This window comes from Pterocles gutturalis, unplaced genomic scaffold (assembly GCF_000699245.1).
Source record: "Pterocles gutturalis isolate BGI_N339 unplaced genomic scaffold, ASM69924v1 scaffold12516, whole genome shotgun sequence".
Classification (NCBI taxonomy): domain Eukaryota; kingdom Metazoa; phylum Chordata; class Aves; order Pterocliformes; family Pteroclidae; genus Pterocles; species Pterocles gutturalis.
In genome coordinates this window covers 1-20,487 of record NW_010105583.1, presented here as the reverse complement: position 1 = coordinate 20,487, position 20,487 = coordinate 1, and the positions used below count along the sequence as shown (strand labels likewise).

Genomic DNA, 20,487 nt, shown 5'->3' with positions numbered 1-20,487 from the left:
CCTCGGTGGGTTTTGTCCTTAACGTGGTGACCCCAGGAGCCGGGGTGCCGCGGTCTTGTCCTCGGCGCGGCCTGAGGCTTAACGGGACACGGAGCTCTGCTCTGCTCGGGCCCCTCCCGGGCTCGCACAGGTGACAGATGGCAGCGACCCTCAGGGATTGGTTTTGTCACGTTCAGCAGCACGCCAAGGAAAACTTTGAGAAAGGCGCGTTAGGTTTTGATGGGTTTGTCGCAGCATCCCGCGGTTCATGTCGCGGCAGTATGCGCTGAGTCAAAGCTGTGACCACAGTCTCGGTTTGGACACTGGAAAAAAAGAGAAAGTTTCCTTGCACAGCATTAATAAAGCATTAACCTCTCCACTTTGATGGAATATTTGATCAATTCTAAATGAGGACGTGGGTTTTTCGACTGTGTTGGTGTGTTAACTGTCAATGAGAATTGGCTGTCAGGAATTACTGCTAATTGAGGATTGCTCCTACGGCTTAATTTTCTCTTTAGGCAACTTAAAACTCCTGAATTAGATACAGCTAATTCTTGCTTTAGCAGTTGGCAAGTTCCTTTAGTAAATCAGTGGATTAAGTGCTGGACGTTGAGAATGCTCTTGGGGATAGATAGAGAAAAACCCAAAGCTTTTTGTCTTTATTTGACACAGTTACATTAAAAATTCATCAGTACCTATTTTTATCCCTACTGTTAAGGACCGAGAGGGAAATTATAAATATTTGTCAGCAGCCTGTTGCACAGGAGTCAAAACTACAATAATAAACTGCTGCATGTTTGCAGGCTTAGGACAAAGAGGCAGCTGTCTGGATTCCTGAGTCCTGCTCCTAATGCTGTCTCATTTTTAACATCACCAATAAGTACTGTGAAGCTCAGGGAAAGTTTTGAAAGTGTTTTAAGACTGAGATCTGTAAAATATTTTAAGTTGAAGTGATGGATAATGCAATTCTCATGAAAGACAGGTTTTAGATTCAAGAGGGCAAGTATATTTATTGAGAACAGGTTGACATACAGATTTTTATTTAAAATAGCTGACATTTTCTCTTTTCTAACTGTTATAAAGAATGAATCTTGAAATTAGACATACCTATTGTGTAGGCTTCCTGTTGCTAAATCAAGCATGATGTATCTGACTGACATAATGTACTGATGCAGTGCTGGGTTTGACATGAGTCTGTGGATGGGTGGAACAAAAGTGCTCCTGAGGAATGTTGCTTAACGTGGGCCTTTGACATCTTGAAGCCTTTTCAGTGCTTTTGAAGCAAGACTTCAAAGCGACGTGTCAGACTCCCATGTATCTGATGATAGTGTTGACATGTCGCTCTGTTCCTGCAAGTACTGGAATCCAGATGCTGTTCTAGCATTTATCTTGTTCTAGCAAAGGAACCAGTCCACCAACCAAACAGAAGACTCTCCAAGTGATAAGTACTTAAAGTAGCAATGTAACACTTGCCCAGACAGAACAGAGGTCACCTTTATTCTGTACAATAGTTAAAGTGATGCTGCCAATGGATATATTGAGGTGAAACTTCTCTTGTGTTAACCCATCTGCAGTGTACATTTGCTTTCAAGTTTGAATCCAGTTAGTGACAGGAGCTTTCCAGAGAGTATAAATCCTACTAGTTCACCAAGATAGTACCTCTCTGGAGGCACCTCATTGCTTGTACCAGTAAGGAGAGTCCTTTAGAACAATATCATATTGGTCCTGACTCCATGGGAAATAGAGTTAAAATGAATGAAAGCTTGCCTCCCTGTAAAAAGTCCCAGCATGTATGAAAATGCCTCTTTTTCTACCCTATGTGCCTGCACCTGTGTAATGATAGAGCTAAATCAGTGAAGTTGCTGTCTGCCTTCTGGATTATCGTCTAACTGCTTTCAGAAGTGGAATCAAGATTACATTCCTTTTTTTTGCCCTCATTATATCTATCAGAGGGCTGTTGTGAATTTTCTTCCTCCCACTGGTAGAAATAAGCGTTGCATTTCCAGTTGAAATTAATTTATGGTCCATTTATATCCATTTGTGCCAATCTTACTTCTTAACTAGTATAGGTTTCTTGGCACTCTCTCTGACGAATTTGTCAAAGGCTGAACCCTACCGGCCCGTTTACCTAGCCTCAACAGGCTGTATTTCCTTTGCCTTATCGTAAAACTGAGTATGAAATCAAATAATAGGAGAGCGCAGCTTTTGTCTGCACTTGTTTCTCTTTGAATTAATCCTTCTTGTGCAATCTGGTCATTTGTGTTTGCAGGATTCCAGAAAGCCACTAATACCTCATTTGATATGTCCTAAAACTACACTTATCTTCTTCCTGTTGAACGTCTACATATTTCTTATCACTTAATAACCAAGGTCCTTTTATCCTATGGTTGTTCCTTACTAAGAAACCTCAGGCTTTTAGGAGAAATTCATGTTATCCTTGGGTGCATGACCATGTCCCTTGTCCTATTACCCCACTCCATTTTTGTTGATGCTGTTCTGAAGATCATTAAGTTCTTTGTGGGATTTTTCTGATCTTTCTCCTTGGATGATGCGTGCTACTTCTGAGTCGTCAACAAACTTCATTTCTCTCAGTGACCTGAACAGAAATGTAAGCATGGGATTTGTCTGAAATGTGATTCTTGATAAACTACTGCAGTAATTCCCTGCCAGGTCAGTAATCTCTATCATGTAACTGCTGTCATTTCCCTTTTAGCCTGTTGATTTTCTAAGTGTACGCATCTTTCCATCCCCCTCTTTTTCTTTAATTTCCCCCCTCCCTATTTTTTTCTTCAGCTCTGTCACATCACAATTGATGTGCACTTTATAATCATATCTATCAATCACACTCTACTGATAGTACAGTCAATTATCATACTAAGGAAGACACTCAATTTCTGTTCACCTTTCTTTCGTGTCTGTTCTAGGCTGTTACCCTTGTTAGGTCTGTCTCATGGACTTCGGGGTCTTTCACTGGTTTAAAATTTTTTTTTAATGGCTAAATAACTGCTTTCATGTGCCAGTTCTTGGAGTGTTGTGGGATGTACTGTCTGATTGTGTGAACATACAGAGTCATTCTGATTCCAGTTCAGATTGGATTACCATACAATTTTTATGCATGAATCTTCATTGGCTCAACCTGCTGTAATACATTTCTTTGGCCTGTAACAAAGGGGGAAGTAAGAACACAATTGCAGAAATACAGCTGTTTGTTTAAATATTGAGAAGGAGTTGCAGAATTTGGTTTTGACAGGAGCTGAGTAGCAGTGCTAGAAGAAGAGAAAAAAAGTGTCAGAAGATTGCCCAAAAGCAGAAGAGCAGAAGTTGGGCTTCCTTCCATATCTTCCACATCTTTCTTGAGCTGGCTACCATAGTAGGCAGGGATGGTGAGGCCACTGAAAGTGTCAATGAGCATCTCATATTACCTAGAGAAAGGGATCTCGGGTATTTGTATTGAAGACCAATTTGGTGAGGAAGTTGACTTGCATGCTTGGAAGTACTGTGGAAAGCGGAGTTTGTTCACAACTGGATGCAGCAGAACCCAGAGAGGAAAGAAGCTCAAGTAGGTTCTAACAGATGCTTATTTTCACTGTGAATGAGAACACTGTGTGTTTTCCCCTCCTCAAACAATACCTTTGCATGTAGACAGGGAAAGAAGAAAGTGTTTTTTGAAGTTCTAGTTCTAGTTTATTTTAACAACTGTCTGTGACTGACAGTGTAAAGAACAAGAGAGAAAATACTATTGGCAACTGCAAAAATATTCTCCAGTTTGACAAATACTGATGGAGTTTCTAAGTAGCACATTTTCAGTGCACAGCAAAGAGCAAATAAAACATAGTAGACCAGATAGCTGAGCATTCAGATAAAATGTATGTAAACCTTAGAATAAACAATTAATTGCATATCTGTTCAAGGTACAGATTTCTTCTGTGTGTTTGTATTTGCAAACAAATATGTGGTGCTTTGATTTTTCATCAATTTTTATGTGCAATAGTTGTATTCAGAGGTACAGAGAAAGAGATGTTTACTGCTGGTGGAGAAGGATGGTCTTGGCTTCACTGGCAGAACCTGAGGGAAGGCTCCAGTTTTCCATATCCATTGCCCTAGATTGTCCTGTTGTTTTGCAGGGGAAGAAGCACCTTCCAGTGCTGTTGTGCACTCAGCCACTGTGGTTGCCATCAGTGCAGTGGGAAGGTTACTGACAAATATGATTATGGAGCAGTTGCTTACTGTGGGCTTTAGATGTGACAGCAAGCAAGACAGAAGAATAATGCTTACTGAAACGAGTTCAGCAGTGTATAATGTGTGATAACCTGGGACCCAAATCTGAACATTAGATATGAAAACTATTTGCTTCAGTAGGATCCATTTAGGGAAATGTTTGTGAATATTTCCAGCTTATCTCTCCTTGCATTCTAGTCCTTTACATGTGATAGTGTTCATCTTGCTGTTTTTCAATGGCCCACCTGAGGCTTTCTTGGGTGTCATCTGTTATGTACCTAATCAAATTGAAGAGGAAATAGGCAAAAAAGTGATGTGTACTTTGTTCTTTTGAAGACTGGAGCTGTGATGCTGAGGTGGGGAAGAATACGTGTTAGGCCAAAGGTGAAAGGCAGAGCGCAGGAAGCTGTACAGCTGCAGTGCACAGATCCTGCGACAGTGAACACAGATGGAACAAGATGTGTGGGGACATAGGCATCTCTTCTCCATTGCTGTCAATTTACCCAATTGTATCTTACAGTGCTGTATGCCTCTCCCAGTTCAGCTGCGAGCCTTGCATGTTACTGTATCCCATGCTCTTAATTCGTGGAATTAACAACCAACAATGGGAATTCAGCGCAATGTGATTATTCACAAACTGCACAAAGCAGCGTGCTGTGTTACAGGAGTTGCGCTGAGGGTCTTTGTCAGCCATCTGGTGCCTCCCTGTGGCTCCTGGGCATGTCTCTTCAGAATCAGCAGATAGCTTTCCCTTCCTTCCATGGGACTGATGATATTCCTGCTCTCCCTTTGTGAAAATTCAGGTGCAGCTGTAACGATACAAATAATGGTCTGGCTCTGAGGTCTCTTCCTTGTCTCTTTCAATTTACACAGTCCACACCTGGCAGTTGTTCTACACCTGCTCCCGTGATACGTACAGCTTTACTTGCTGGGGTCTGGGAGCCTGCTGTATGGTTTCCCGATCAAGACAGGGAAAGCATACATCCCAAGATCATGGTTAGCATGATAACTAAACCAATGAGAATGTGCTGGTGTAGGAAAAATGTTGCTGCATGCAGCTTTTTAAAAAGTCCTCTGTTCTAAAAATTGCCAGTGGCGTGTAGTTTTCCTGACCGGGTTCGTTGCTGTACAAGTGAGCAGGATGGTATTTGAGCTTCACAAATACAACAGAGTCGTGTGTCTTGTTTCTAAAACGGGCACAATCTCTGTTGAGCTCTACAGAGTTCACGTTTCTGATAATGAGTAGAAAATTAAGCTATGTAAAAATGTGAATTATGGTAATGACAGTAGCATGGAGTAGAAGGATTTAGTGGGAGATTGATACTGTGTCACTGTGATCTCTTTAGAGGTGTTGGTATGTAAAGTTTAAAGAAACCCTCGTAGCAGTGTGCTGCGAGGGATGGGGCCCCCTCTGAGACACTGCGTACCTTCTGCATAACATGGCTTTTGTCACTCCAGGCACTTGCTGAAAGGATTTGCTGCACAGGCCAAATAACCGTATTTGTATATATCCTGGCAAAACTTCAGGGACAGCAGTTGTACACCAGCACTGGTGGTACCAATGGAGCTTTCTGGAGTACCTGTGACTTTAATGTAGATTCAGTGAAAGCTGTTTGCACAGAGAAGGGGAAATAATTTATACTGTGATCACTGTGCCCACCCTAAATGTGATACTGATAGGATTATTGCAGGAAAAGAACAATAAAACAACCCCCTGAAAGGATGCATTCTTAATCAATTTGCTTATAGTAGTAAAGGCTGTGTGTAGGTGGGGTCTGAGAAGAGCATATTGGCACTGTTTAGAAGAAAAAGGACAATTAAGAGTTCAAGCACATTTTTGGTTTTCTGTGCTGCTGGGATTCCTCGTGCCTTCCTTATCTCCCTGGGAGCTGGGTGCTGAGTGATGGAGGATGCTACAGCCTACTGCAGCCCTTGTCCAAACCCACCAACATTGTACAGATTCTCTCCGGTAGCGACTGAAGGGCAAGCTTTGGACTCTTAAGATACTCAGTTAAAAGCTGATCTTTGTGATCCAATGTGTGTCAAACCAGTTGATGTTGGAAGCTGGTCTTTCAGCATGTCCGTAGAAAAATGGAGTTCCTGTGCTGTCTGTTACAGCCTTTACTTTATTTGGAGCATTTTTTATGGATAATTAAAGTTTATAGAGAAGGGAATTGCAGGAGAGTATGCTTTTGATTTGCCATTACTGCTTTTATCTGAGATCTCGGATTACTCTATAAACATCAAACTAGTCTCTGAGCACAGAGTAGGTTGCAATTACACTATCCATATAATGAGTAAAATGAAGGCCAGAAAGGTAAGTGTTTTGGTAAAATTATTGAATGGTGGTGTTGTGATGCAGCTGTTACACTTAGGTGTCATGAAAGCACTGTAATTTTACCTCGTTATGGAAATGCTAAGTCAAGGAACTGGGTACTTGAAGAGCAGAATGTACCTTTTATTTCACAGCTTTTGAATGAGGCAAAGTTTACAGGAGGATGTAGTAGACTTAAAGCACAGCTCTGGAAACAACCACAGAACTGCCATGCATAATCTGGTTGGAAAGAAATACTATAAAAGGTGAAATAAAGAAAGCTTCTGCTGTCAAGCCCCAGGAAGCATCTCTCTTTGAACATGAAGCACACGAATCTAAGTGATGAAAGATCTGACCTGCTAGTAACTACTGATGTTGCCAAAGCTTAGCAGTAACTGCACCATGCTGAGTCAACGATTCTTCACGTTGGAGGACCCCTGTTGAATGACAGCAGTATAATGCTATCAGATTTTCACATCTTTTAAATCTGACATGCTTTGCTTGGAAGTTCAGTGAGCATTGTTTTCTCTTTGAAATTCTTCAGCTGCATGGCTCATGTAGCGTTTGAAAAGTTCCCAGGAAGGCTGTGGTTTTTAAAATATTATCTGTCTGTGCCTGAAAATAATTTAAAATGGTTACTCCACTTTGTTTCACCAGGTTTTATTTTTCTATTAAGATGCACTGTACTTCTAGTTCGTTAAAAGCTAGCTGTATAATATATGGCTAATGCAGATACTGCTCACACTTGAAAAGAATTTAAAATTGTTTTCTTAATCTATTAAAAAATCAGTATTGCTATTGTACCACAATCTATTTTGCAAATAAATGGCATATATTGATGAAGCATGTCAATATCCATTTGACTTACGAGACTAAGTTAAGTAATTCAAAGACAGATCTGTAGTGCTTCTCATTATGCATTCTCAGAATTAAAGTATTCATTATCACTAATCTCTAATGGAGAGCCTTCTTGCATTACTTATTTCACCCATGTGCTGTTATATGCTCAGCTTTTGCAAGTAATTATTTGGATTGCTGCAGATCTGGGTAAACTTCATGCAGAGAGTCAAAAGAACCCTGCAAAATCTTCAGTTTGTATTTCTTATTGAGCTTTTGCTAATACAGTTTTCTTTAAACGTAGTGATTTGCTAACTATATTTTGTATGTGTTTCAGTCCTATAAGATCATCAATTTTGCTCCAAGTCTGCTGCAAATCATAGTATCAGATCAAGTTGAATTTCCAGTGCGTCAAGCAGGTGAGAAAAATTCCTTGTTTCATTTTCTTTCAGTAGAAAGTCAGTCTGTTAGTTATTTCAACAGAGTATTGAGCTGTTGCAATGTAAGTTCATGTCTGTTCTGAATGTGGAAATGGAAAGGATCTGGCTTTGCTGTTTCTTTCCTACATGAGGGTCAGATAAAACCATGAGTATAGGGTAGAGTCCTGCTTTGGCTTCTCTGTGTTGGTAGTGATCCCTGCTGGATTGCTGTGATACTGATATGAAAAGAGAATGATTTCTGCTCAAAACTAGTACCCAGGGAGCCTTAGGTATTCGTTCTCCTGGTGGTGAAGAAGTAGTGATGCCAAGACAAGTGGGAATTAAAAAAAAAGCAGATCTCATTTGAATACATATTTCTCTATTTGAATCCCTTTTCTTGGAAAAATTAAAGTTTCTCAAAAATAAAAAAAACCCTATAGTTCCCTCGGGTAGCCACACATGCTTAGTCAGTATCTCTGGTGTCTGCTCACAAAAGTGGATATGAAGGAAGGTCACATCACTGATAAGTTATAAATTTATAATCTGAGCACGTCTGGAAAGATTGCCCAACTGTGTGTGTGAGTTAAGGTATGGTGGTGAGTTAACTTTAGGGTATACATTTGTGTAAGATCAGATTCTAAATTCTCATAATCTTTATTAACTACTCCAATACAATCTTTTTGACAGGTACAGAAAATATTAAGCTTTTTCAAGAGATTGATGAGTACTGTTTCATCCGCAGCTCTATTTTTAGCCTATGGAACAGCATTTCCCATAGAAGCACTGCTGGTTTTTTTTGTAGAGATCCTGTTAATCCCCTGAGTGCGTTGGGGCATGCTGACATGTGCTGTTTGTCATGCTGGCGTTTATTTTTTCAAAGATAATCCAATTTTGAATGGCATTGTTAAACCATTCTGTAGTAAACTTTGATGCTTAATCTAGACTCCGTGAGTTCATTTTTATAAATTAATCTTTCATTTCAGTATTATTCAGGAAAAAAAACACAAGTATGTAGACCATAGTTTTTAAAATTTCTGTTTATTTGCTTATTTTTTTACAGAGTGGGGATATAAAATAGAAAAGCAAATTTAAATTACATTTGTAAGTGAACAGATTTCCCTGGGAATTTTTAAGAAGCCAAGAATTTGTATAATAACAAGATTTATGAACAAACTAAATTAAAGTCTTGGGTCTTTCTGGACCTGTTTCTTATCTGAATATTCTAGCATATCACAGAACTGTTTTTCCTCTTGCTCCTATAAAATATTTTACAAACTACATGTTTTCATACTTTGTAATTTGGCATCAGCAAGAAGAATGATTGTACCCAAGGATATCTTATTTATGCTTTAAAGCCCTAGCTAGTAACCAACCAAAATAGTACAGGGATAAGAGTTTATTAAGAACATTCCTTTAATGTCTTACACTACATTTTCTATGTTTCCTAAAGAATGCCTACAGGCATTTTAGTACTGAGGCATAAATGCTGTTTTATTTTCAGTTGAAGATTAACTTTATTTTTCATGGTTTTTCATGTGAGACAGAAGGGAACAATTCTAAGGGATTATGTGAAATCCTAATAGTGAGATAAAGCTTAGGGAATTCACAACAAACATTTCTGTCTGAATAGAAGGTAGGCCATATGCCAGTTTCGTACTGGGCGTTTTCCCAAGCAGAGTATCCCATCTGTGTGCACAATGATTTGTTTACATGAGCTTTCCCAAACTTCACTTACTGAGCTTGAGTAGTTGTTTTAGGGATGAGTGAAAATGCAGAGAAGTAGATTTTTGTTTGCATGTTTAGAGCGATGCAATATTATGTCCATATGGAAGACTGCTGTAATAAAGAATGTACCCCAGTAGAAGCTGACTGAAATACTATCCCATCCTGTTTAGGACCAGGCACTTGAGCCTGATCTTGTGTGGAATCATAAAAAAATGGTTTTCTGACTCGGGTGTGCTTAGGGCCTGTAACTGTTAAGAACTCATGCAGTGGTTTTCTGTCATCTTTTCAGCTCTTCGTTCTGCTTTCAGCTGTACAACATGTTGAGCACAGAGTAATGTGAAGATGTGTTAGAATTAAATTATTTTTCCCCCAATGTTTATGCTTAGCTGCCATTTACCTGAAGAACATGGTGACACAGTACTGGCCGGACCGTGAACCACCTCCTGGAGAAGCAGTATTTCCATTCAACATTCATGAAAATGATCGTCAACAGATTCGTGATAACATTGTAGAAGGAATAATTCGTTCTCCTGACTTAGTGAGGTACCTTACATTGTGTAGAGATATTTCTGTAGCTCAAGTTCTCAGACTTACCAGTCTGTATGTAGTTAATGTGAGAATCTCAATTTCTTGGGAGGTGAAGCAAGTACTTCTTTTGAAAATGTAGTAATAATTAATTTTAACATATTAATGTGTACTTATTTTTCAGAAATGTAGTAACCTGGCCAAGAGCCCTGTGATGTGATTTGTCCTCTTATGGTGTTGTTTAAAGTGTCTTACATCATTTGCTGTAGTGACAGCCTGTCTATTTGGCTGATTCAGGGCAGATAGTATAGAGGGCTATCTGCAATACAGAATTAACCATTCAGAGGAATACTGCCCAAGATCTGTTTTCTTTTTTCTAGTAGCTGTTTTCTCAATTACTTTTCCAGTTTTTTAATGTAATCCCAGTATTTACATGTGTGTTAGCATTCTTGGTTTTAAGATATTAAAAGAATGAAGAAACACTGTTCTCTTTTTGCTGGAAGAATCGTAAAGATTCACAGACATGCTACAATCTATGATTGTTTACTACTCTAATTAAAGTGAGGCTGGGATTGTTTACTACTCTAATTAAAGTGATAGGATGGGATTAGACTGTAGTGTAATGTTGAAAAACAGAAGAAAATCTTCCTCTTCTCGCCTTCTCCTTTCCACTAGCTAAGTATTCAAAGATGTCTTTTTTTGTCAGTATATCTGGAAGAGGAGTGTTTGACTACAGATTGAAATTGGGATTAGAGAAAACACTTTACAAAAATAATGAAACACCAGAATGCATTAGACTGCTATAGCATTGCTGTCACTGGAGGTCTTTATGAATAGATTAGGCAAACACCTGCCAGGAATGCTTACGGTACAAACGGTCATGTACTGAGACAAGAAAATGAACTAGATCATCGTTTCCGGTTCAGCTTTTCTAATGCGCTCTGACACAGATGATAAGTATCTCAACTGAAAGAGATAGGTGTTCCTTGCCAAGGCTGTGGTACAAGGTAAGGAAGCTTGTGTTGTTTCTGTGATAATGTAATAAAGGCATGTAGTTTCCTCTGCCATCATGTCATAAATACCAAGGCTAAGTTTACACAAAAGAAAAAAAATAATGGAAGTTTGCAGAGTTTTTTGCAAACTAGTTCAGGCATTGTTTCATAACCTGAGATTCAAAATGTCCTGATGGTACAACAATCTACATCTAAAAGGATTGTCAAAAACCCTGGGACAATCATGTAAAATAAAGTACAGGGTTTCTAAATACTGGCTAAACTTGTAGATTCGTCAGAGGTTAAAAAAGTCCAAGAAACTTTACTGGAACTAGTCTGATGTTGTAATACTGATATTTTTCACCGTTTGTGAAGATAAGGGGTGAGGAGGAACCAAATCGGCAACAAACTCCAAAGGCTTGAGGGGAAAGGTAAGTTTGTGTACAAAGCTCGAAGGATCAGTAAGTGGAGGGCCCCTTACTGAACTACTTTGTAATAGCGGCTCTTTATGTAATGGACTGCAAGAGGATACCCAAGGAAAAATAAATATAGAAGAACCAATATTTTCTGCAGACTTTTTTTAAAAAATTTATTTCTTAGCGGGGCCAAGAGTATTTATTTTACAGCTTCTAGTTCAGTGCTGCTCAGCTTTTCTAGTCACACCTCACTTTAGTCAATCAACAACCCTGTCTTGCCCTCAGCATTGTGAGTGGCACCTAAAATTGTGTGGAGGGAGAGGAATGGTAAGATGTTTTTACCTAATTGGCTGTGCCATATGCTTTGAAGGTTGAGAAAATGCTATTCTAGAAGATTCCAGGAAAATTGTAATTTCATAAGGAACTTCTGGCTTGGATCATAACACAAGCCAGTACTGTTTAATTAAAATGTACAAACTTGTGTTTTTATGATTGCTTTCAGACTCATAAGTGTGTAGAAGTATACACATTCATTTTCAAAGTACAAAGCTAGCTGGTTTCATGAGCAATTAATTGTTTTCAGATATTGCCTGATGGGTGTGGAGAGGGAGGAGGAAGGGAGAAAACTAGCTAAAATGTTCTGAAGTTAGTTTCTTCCTTTAAGTTATATCCCCTGGGATTTTTTTTCTCGTTTTTCTTCTGCTATTTCCTAGAACTCTTTCGGTCAAAATAAGCATGATACTTATGATGTAATATGTGTACTGTGGCGAACAAACCAAGATTTGGGAACTATCCTTTAATATTAAACACCATGCCATAATCTTATTTACTTAGAGTGTCTTTCTTTTTCCCTCTTGCCATAGAGCACAGCTGACAATGTGTCTCCGTGCTATCATTAAACATGACTTTCCTGGCCATTGGACAGCCGTGGTAGACAAGATAGGCTACTACTTGCAGTCTCAGAACAGTGGGAGTTGGCTTGGGAGCCTCCTGTGCCTTTATCAGCTGGTGAAGACTTACGAGTAAGTTGATGTCCATCAGAAGATGAGGAATTGATACTTTTAGTCTCAGCTGATTAGTGAGAGTGACATTCTTAAGAGCACTGGCAGTTGTACAAGGAATTCAGATAGAAAATGGGAATCAATAATTATTATATGCTTCCTTTCCTGCAAATAAATGAAAACTATGCATCATCTTTATATCATCAGTGAATTGAAAGCAGAGATGCCAACTATAATCTGTATGAATTTACTGACACTTTTTCTTGAGGCTTTGTACTTTTGAGCTGATTTTACCAATCTGTGAAAAATTTCTTGAATGTTGATAACTTCTTTTGTTTGAAGATTCCCCAAATGCTGGATATATGAATGCGAATTATTTTCTACTTTTATGTCATGAAACAGTACTATCATTGTCATATGCTTCTATTTCATGTTGTTACCTCTATCATCCTCCTGATAGTCTAAATCCACAGAGTGTGAGTTATGAGAAGCGTAGTGAGCTCTCTCACTAATTTTTTTTTTAAATTATTTGTTGTTAGAAACATATATATAAACTGCACAAAATAAATGTAAATGGAGAAAGAATGTTTTCCAAACAAAGGAATTGTCTTTCCCTTTCAATGGCTCTTTGCTCCTATTTGTTCAGCACCCAAATTGGGTTTGGCATTGGTACGAATGTCAGAGAAATTCAAGTTCCTGCTTCTGTGAGCTGACAATTCAGTAGTAAAGAACCTTAGTTCTTCCTCCCAATATCTCCGTTTATATAAAGTAACATTTGTGGTTTTTCATTTCTCTATTTATAGGTTAGCGAATTTGCACAAGTTGTTGAGATGGGAGCTAGAGGAGGGGAGAGTGAATGAGTGAGTGCTAGATATTAGTTTATATATTTTTTTAGGGTACAGAAATTATCTTAATAGGTATTAGAATCTTCAGTGTATAGATCCTGGACCAACATTTTTGTTTCTTTTGCAGATACAAAAAAGCAGAGGAGCGAGATCCTCTCATAGCAGCAATGCAAATATTTTTGCCTCGGATTCAGCAACAGATGATCCAGCTTCTGCCTGATAACTCCCATTACTCTGTGCTGCTTCAGAAACAAATCTTAAAAATCTTCTATGCTCTTGTTCAGGTTGGCATCTGTGTAGAGGAAAACCAAAACTTTTACTTTGCTGGGCACAGCGACACCCTTTAGTATACTCATGGGTGTGATTGAGTAAGAATACCGATTTGGATGGGAAAAGTAATGTAAAATAAATGGCTTTTATAAAAATATGATCTTTATAGATTTGTCTACTTAAAAACTGGTCACATGATCCCTGAGATGAAATTTTTGATGAACCTAGGTACTTCTGCATATCCTATGTGTAAACTTACTGGAGAAATGTTCCTATTTTTATAAAGTCACACGTTACCTGATATAAACCATATGGGTATCTAGAGTGTGCTAGTTGGCCTCTGAAAGTGTCACTAGTGGATATTGTGGTATAGCTGTCAAATAGTGCACTTCAGTAGATGGCATTTCTCATTGTCTTCTGAAGTTCTGGCAGATACTATTTTTTGAGGCATGTGCTTTTTACAGAAATGAGTTTGGCTTTTACAGGGACTAATTTGGTGAGGAAGTATTTTTACCATGAAATGAAAACAAAACAAGATCCTACATAAGGGACAATGTGAAAATTCTTACTGGGGGTTAAAAAGCTAAAATAGCTTGTTATTAGATGGGGGAAGGATTAAAAGGATCCCAAGATCCTATTTTACTTTTCAGTAGCTTTCTTGAATATTCATAGAATCATAGAATGGTTGGGGTTGGAAGGGACCTTAAAGATCATCTAGTTCCAACCCCTCTGCCATGGGCAGGGACACCTTCCACTAGAGCAGGTTGCTCAAAGCCTCATCCAGCCTGGCCTTGAACACCTCCAGGGATGGGACATCCACAGTTTCTCTGGGCAACCTGTTCCGGTGCCTCACCACCCTCACAGTGAAAAATTTCTTCCTAATATCTAATTTAAACCTACCCTCTTTCAGCTTAAAACTGTTACCTCTCATCCTATCACTACACTCCCTGATAAAGAGTGCCTCCCCATCTCTCCTGTAGGCCACTTTTAAGTACTGGAAGGTTGCTACAAGGTCTCCCCGGAGCCTTCTCTTCTCCAGGCTGAACAACCCCAACTCTCTCAGCCTGTCCTTGTGTGGGAGGTGCTCCAACCCTCTGAACATTTTTGTGGCTCTCCTCTGAACTCGCTCCAACAGGTCCATGTCCTTGTTATGTTGGGGGACCCAGAATTGGATGTAGGACTCCAGGTGCGGTCTCACAAGAGCGGAGCAGAGGAGGAGAATCACCTCCCTCAACCTACTGTCACGCTTCTTTTGATGCAGCCCAGGATACAGTTGGCTTTCTGGGCTGCAAGCGCACATAGCTGGGTCATGTTCAGCTTCCCATCAACCAGCACCCCCAAGTCCTTCTCCTCGGGGCTGCTCTCAATATTGTTACTCTGCTTTGGATTTTGTAGAGAAGTAAGATTTATTAGATAGTAGCTAGGTAATAATTCGGAGTACATTTCACTTACTAAAATGCTATTGGTTTACCCAAACCCTGTTATGCAGACACCTCTGTCATCCCTAAAAGTTAGCCAGGTTATTGTGAAGAACAGGAAAAAACCAAGTTAGCAAGTTCTCAGACCAAGGAGCTTTCCTCAAATAGTGTCTGCTCAGAAATTCCTCTGTAAGTTATACCAAGAAGGATGCAATTAGAGTAGTATTGATACCTAACCTAATTAGTTTTAGTTTTACTTAATACCTCATCTTCCTCAGAATGTAACTACTGTAGAAACATCTGCCTTTTTCAGAGAAAATTACTACTATTTCATTAGTGTGTGTTTTTTCTTATTTCAGTATGCGTTGCCGCTCCAGTTGGTAAATAACCAGACTATGACTCAATGGATGGAGATCTTCCGTACTATCATTGATAGAAATGTACCTCCAGTAAGTTTTAGTTTTGTAAAGACCTCTGATAGTTGTGTGTTGGCATTTGAGGAACAGTCAGTGGGAAGATTTTCTAAATGTTCTTTTTTTAAGAGGTCATCTGTCTAAGATTCTTATCCTTGGAGTAAGTGGTGTTTCTAACAGAAACACAGGAAGATCATGTAAACTGTCAGAATTTCATTGTCAGAAGTAGTGACACTATGTAAGTTCTAATCTGGGATATTTTAGAAGTTCCCAAAAATTTTAGCCAGTTTCTTTCAAAAAAAGCATCAAAAGCTCATCACAAACCCATCATTTGTCTCTGTTCCTCTTTTTCTTTCATCTGCCCTTTATATTTCTTGAAGAACAAAATAAAAATAATAATTAAATTCTTGTTTATGTGTGTACATTAACTTGCATGTCTTAAGTTTTTTAGAAGTTTATTTCACAACCTTAGTGTTCTTTTAATAGCTTTTGCATTAGTATATGGTTAGGGTGTGTGTATTTGGAGGAGTTAGTATCATGGTTAATTTTTAAGTCAGAGTGCATGCCACTGGTTGGTATTCAAGTATATGTGAGAGTTTCCATTTTTTAAATATGCATAATTTTGAAAATTAACGTACAGGCACTGTACAGGTCTTACACATTTAATGTTACGTTGACTAATTCCTGAAGAAACTTCCTTAATGTTATATAACCGTTAAAAGAACTAAAGCTTTAGTTGATGCTGTGCATTTGAATTAGTTTACTCAGCAGGGAATGTTTAAAGCATAATTTATCTCAACAATACCCACAGCTAATTTAAAACAAAATTTATTTATTCATAGGAGACTTTGCAAATTGATGAAGATGATAGACCGGAGCTGGTGTGGTGGAAATGCAAGAAGTGGGCATTGCATATTGTAGCTCGTCTTTTTGAACGGTAATAAAGTAACAAACTGATTAAAAACTAAATTTAGGTTACAAATCTGTAATGTCATTTGAGGTGCAGTTAGACAAGACACTGTTTAGTTGATTTAACAGCTCATGGTCACTGAAGATGTCCCCCCCCCTCCCCCCCCCCCAGCCACTGGTCTGAGCTCTTACAGAAATGATTTGAGTCTCTAAGATGGCAAGAAACTAGCCCCGCAGGAAAAGTAAATTTTAAATTTTTTTTTTATTTACTACATCCAGCTATAAGTACTTACATTCTCAAATACAAAGGCAGGAAAAGATTTGAAAAGAAATCCATAAAATTGAAGTTACAGAGCTTGTGAGGAGAAGGTGGCTATATTTACTTGACTAGTATTGTACCTTATGAGAATCTAAGAAAAGAAATGGGAAGTGAGGCATTATATGGGGAATAATGGCTTCAGAGGAACCTGTGGGAAGGATTCCTTTGGGGATGGAAGACTGCTCAGGGTCCTTTGTGTTTAAGAAAGTACTGTGTTTTCCTTACACAGTAGACTTCTCATAATGTAAATATCTGTGTCCTCTTCTTTTTAAAGGTATGGAAGTCCTGGAAATGTAACTAAAGAATACTTTGAATTCTCAGAATTTTTTTTAAAAACCTACGCTGTGGGCATACAACAGGTAAGTATAGTTTATTTGTTTCTGAATTAGATCATTTTGGCTGAACAAATTATTGCTTTTCAACAGTGTGCTCGTATCGAAGTTCATTCATTAAACAAAAATGAACGGAGTCAGGTTTTTCTTTTAGTGATTAAGAAGTTCTTTAGAACTCAGTGTCATACACAACTGAGGTATAATAACACAGATTCCCAGCAATTCAAAAAAACCCTGCAGGGAAATTCTCAGAAAAGGCAAGTGCTGATAAAATAGTGTTATCATCATGTATAAACACTCTAGATATAGCTGAGAGAAAAAACTATTAGTGCAGAGGCCAATAGAAGGGTGTATTTTCAGGCCAGTCTTTAGTAAGTGCTTTTGCTGCAAACAACTAAGGCACAGAAATCCAGTGATACTGTTTTATTTCAGGAAGATACAAGCAGATTAGAAGCTGTCTGGAGAACTGCAGTAAAATTATTTTATACCTGGAAAACATATTTTGTGAAATGTATTTCATAAATTCATAGTTTGCAAGGAAATTTTTTTTTATTGGGGAATGCTAATTATTTGTGATTAACGTAGAATCACAGAATGGTTTGGCTTGGAAGGTACCTTAAAGATCATCTAGTTCCAACCCCCCTGCTGTGGGCAGGGACATCTTCCACTAGACCAGGTTGCTCAAAGCCTCATCCAGCCTAGGCTTGAACACCTCCAGGGATGGGGCATCCACAGCTTCTCTGGGCAACATGTTCCAGTGCCTCAACACCCTCACTGTAAAATTTTTTTAGTTTATCCATCAGCATATTAATTCAGTGTGAATGTGTAAACGTTAAGAACTAAAGAGATGAATGTTTGTGATAACCCTGTAAGCGTTAAATGAAAAGGGAAACAGTCTAATATCTGTTCTAAACTCCTTGCAACATTTAATTCCTGAGTGTAATTATAGACTCCCATGGGCAGTTGTAATTTGAAATACTTAAAAATCTTCTGTTAAGAAGGCTGTGTAGTAGAGGGAACAGTTTAGCTTTAAAGGTAAATGGACTGGACAACCTGCATATTTTTTCCATTTCTGGCTTTTAAAAGCTGATTTGACACATTTCCTTGCAGAGTTAGTAAGAATTCTGTTGTGACTGTTACATTACTAAGGCTTCATTACTTATTTATCAGTTGTTAAGTGCTGACATCTTGCTAGAGTCTATATGAGAGATAGACAATTCTTGCCCAAGGACCATATCATATGAAAGACTTAAGATCAGACTTAGTGCTCCTAAGGAAGGAATTATATTCAAAATAAGATCTATTATAGTATTGTGAAGAATTATGGAGCAAAATTGTCCTTCTGAAAATATATAACTGAATATTTTGTTATGCATTGTCCTTGACTTTTATTGTTATTCAGGTACCTGCCCATTCTTTAAACTTATTAACACTTAATAGTTCATCTGCCATTAGTGCAGATTAATGGCTTTGTACTGTAGGTTTTTCTTAGTAGAGCAAGCCTTTACATTAAGGAAGCATTGTGTGATAGAGTTTGTGATAGAATGCTAGGTGATACGATCTGATGGTTACAACAGGTAATTGAAGTTAAGGGGTTTGAATCTCTTCTGATTCACAGATTTAGGTGATAACCTTTTTTTTTTTTCTAGTTTAGTATTTCTATTCTTATCACTGCTCTTCCAAAGTGATTTGTCTTCTTTAGAGGCCTGTCCTTGAAAAATGAACACAGACACTACTAACAAATTCAGAGGCCAACCACTTTGAAAATATCACAGTGCCTTTTCCTTATCTAGTCCAAATTTTGCTGAGGCACATGTAAACTGTGAGCTTGTGAATATTGAAGCATATCTTTGGTTTACAATCACAAGCGATCACATGGTGGGGCTAGTAGTAAAGGTACATAAATGTACATAAATGGTTGCAGGATTAGATCCTTAATATTTCCATTATTTCTGATTTTTGGATCAAAAGCATTACTGTGATTACTAACACTAGAACCTCTGCTGTAGAACTTAGTTACATGTACATTCACTGAAGAAGTGCACTGCATGTCTATACGTGAGAGAGAATATTCAGTCTTAATTTAAAAATATTAATTTGTCATTTCTTTAGGTTCTCTTAAGAATCTTAGACCAATACAGGCAAAAAGACTATGTTGCACCACGCGTTCTTCAGCAAACGCTAAATTATCTGAACCAAGGGGTTGTTCACTCTGTAACATGGAAGCAAATGAAGCCACACATACAGGTCAGTGCACAAAACCCCACTGCATGTCATCAGGATGATTAAAAGCACCAGTTTTTTAAAAAAAAAATTTTTTAAATTTCAGTTTTTTAAAGGTTTCATGAATCTTTCACACAGCAATCGATCTGTGCAAAATATAACATTTCTGCATTAATGTGGTTGGTTTTTTTCAGTATTATGACTACCTTTTATTGCAGATAGTGTTAACCCAATTAAAGATTCCATTCCATAAGTTATTTTATTTTTATTTTTGAAATCTGCCAGTAAGTCATAATGTTCTGGCTTTTACTAGTTGCTAGTGTTCAGAATTGTCTATAGATTTGGAAATTCATAATTGATTGTAGTGCAAAGACTGTGGACAAAGAGAGCATTAACTATGAGGAACTGAACTCTGTTTTAAGGACACGTTCTGTAAGTGAACTCAGAACAAGTGAAAAGTTATTTTCATGCTTTTTTTCATACCATAAGCTCCCCTGTTGTAGGTACTTAATGCCATGAGTGTTAAGAGGAAGGTCTCTGAAATCCATTCTCATTTCAAATTTTGGATTGGTGATATTCTTCTGCAGAATGTCATGTTCCCCTGTTTATAGACGATGTCCTGAAGTATATTTTGTTTGTGGTACTGTATTATCATAAAGTTAGATTATATAATTGCTGCTGTGTGGGACTATCACAAAAGGAAAGTATGTATATTGTAAGTTTATTTCCCTTAGCCAAAATGAAAAAACACTGGTTAAAAGAATTTTGCTCTTCAGAAAAGCAGGTCTAGTAAATTAGTGCATAGTGGAGGGAACCTGTACTGGAGTTTGATTTTATGTGTACTTATGTGTATTTGACTTCTCTAATGTTAGAGTATAACAGAAGAAGTGATATTCTCTCTGATGTGCTACAAAGATGAGGATGAAGAGCTCTGGCAAGAGGATCCATATGAATATATCCGCATGAAATTTGGTAAATGTTTGTGTTTAGCATTTATTTTTGGCTTTCATTGTAACTGTACACCATAGTCCCAATTAACAGCATGGCCACTGTAATGTCTCTGTCTTCACCAGTATCTTGAACAATAGGAAAAAGACAATTTGTTTCTTAAATCTCACCAATCTGTAGTTAAAAGAAGAAGGCAGATCAAGTGAGTTCTGGCCGTTTGGCTAGTAGCTTTAAGCTAAATGATTCTTTTAATGTGTTTTTCTGCTTCACATGTGCTCAGTGCAGCCCAAATAAACTGGTTTGCTGACTTCTTAATGCCAGAGTCAGAATCTTGAATTGCAGATGTGCCAGCTGTTTGCAAGTTCTTGCAGCTCTCACTTTGAC

The 20,487-nt window shown here is 38.1% G+C and overlaps 1 protein-coding gene across 1 annotated transcript; it reads left to right on the top strand.

The window, feature by feature from the left end:
- Window positions 1–6,499: 6,499 nt before the first annotated feature.
- Window positions 6,500–20,127, top strand: LOC104471939 (importin-8-like; the record flags this gene model as incomplete). The annotated part of the gene is made up of 10 exons (XM_010087455.1): window positions 6,500–6,514; window positions 7,686–7,767; window positions 9,879–10,035; window positions 12,289–12,447; window positions 13,399–13,555; window positions 15,319–15,408; window positions 16,215–16,309; window positions 16,875–16,959; window positions 19,045–19,179; window positions 20,028–20,127. Coding segments are annotated over exons 1-10 (1,075 nt in total), but the record flags the coding sequence as incomplete, so codon positions are not given.
- Window positions 20,128–20,487: the final 360 nt, after the last annotated feature.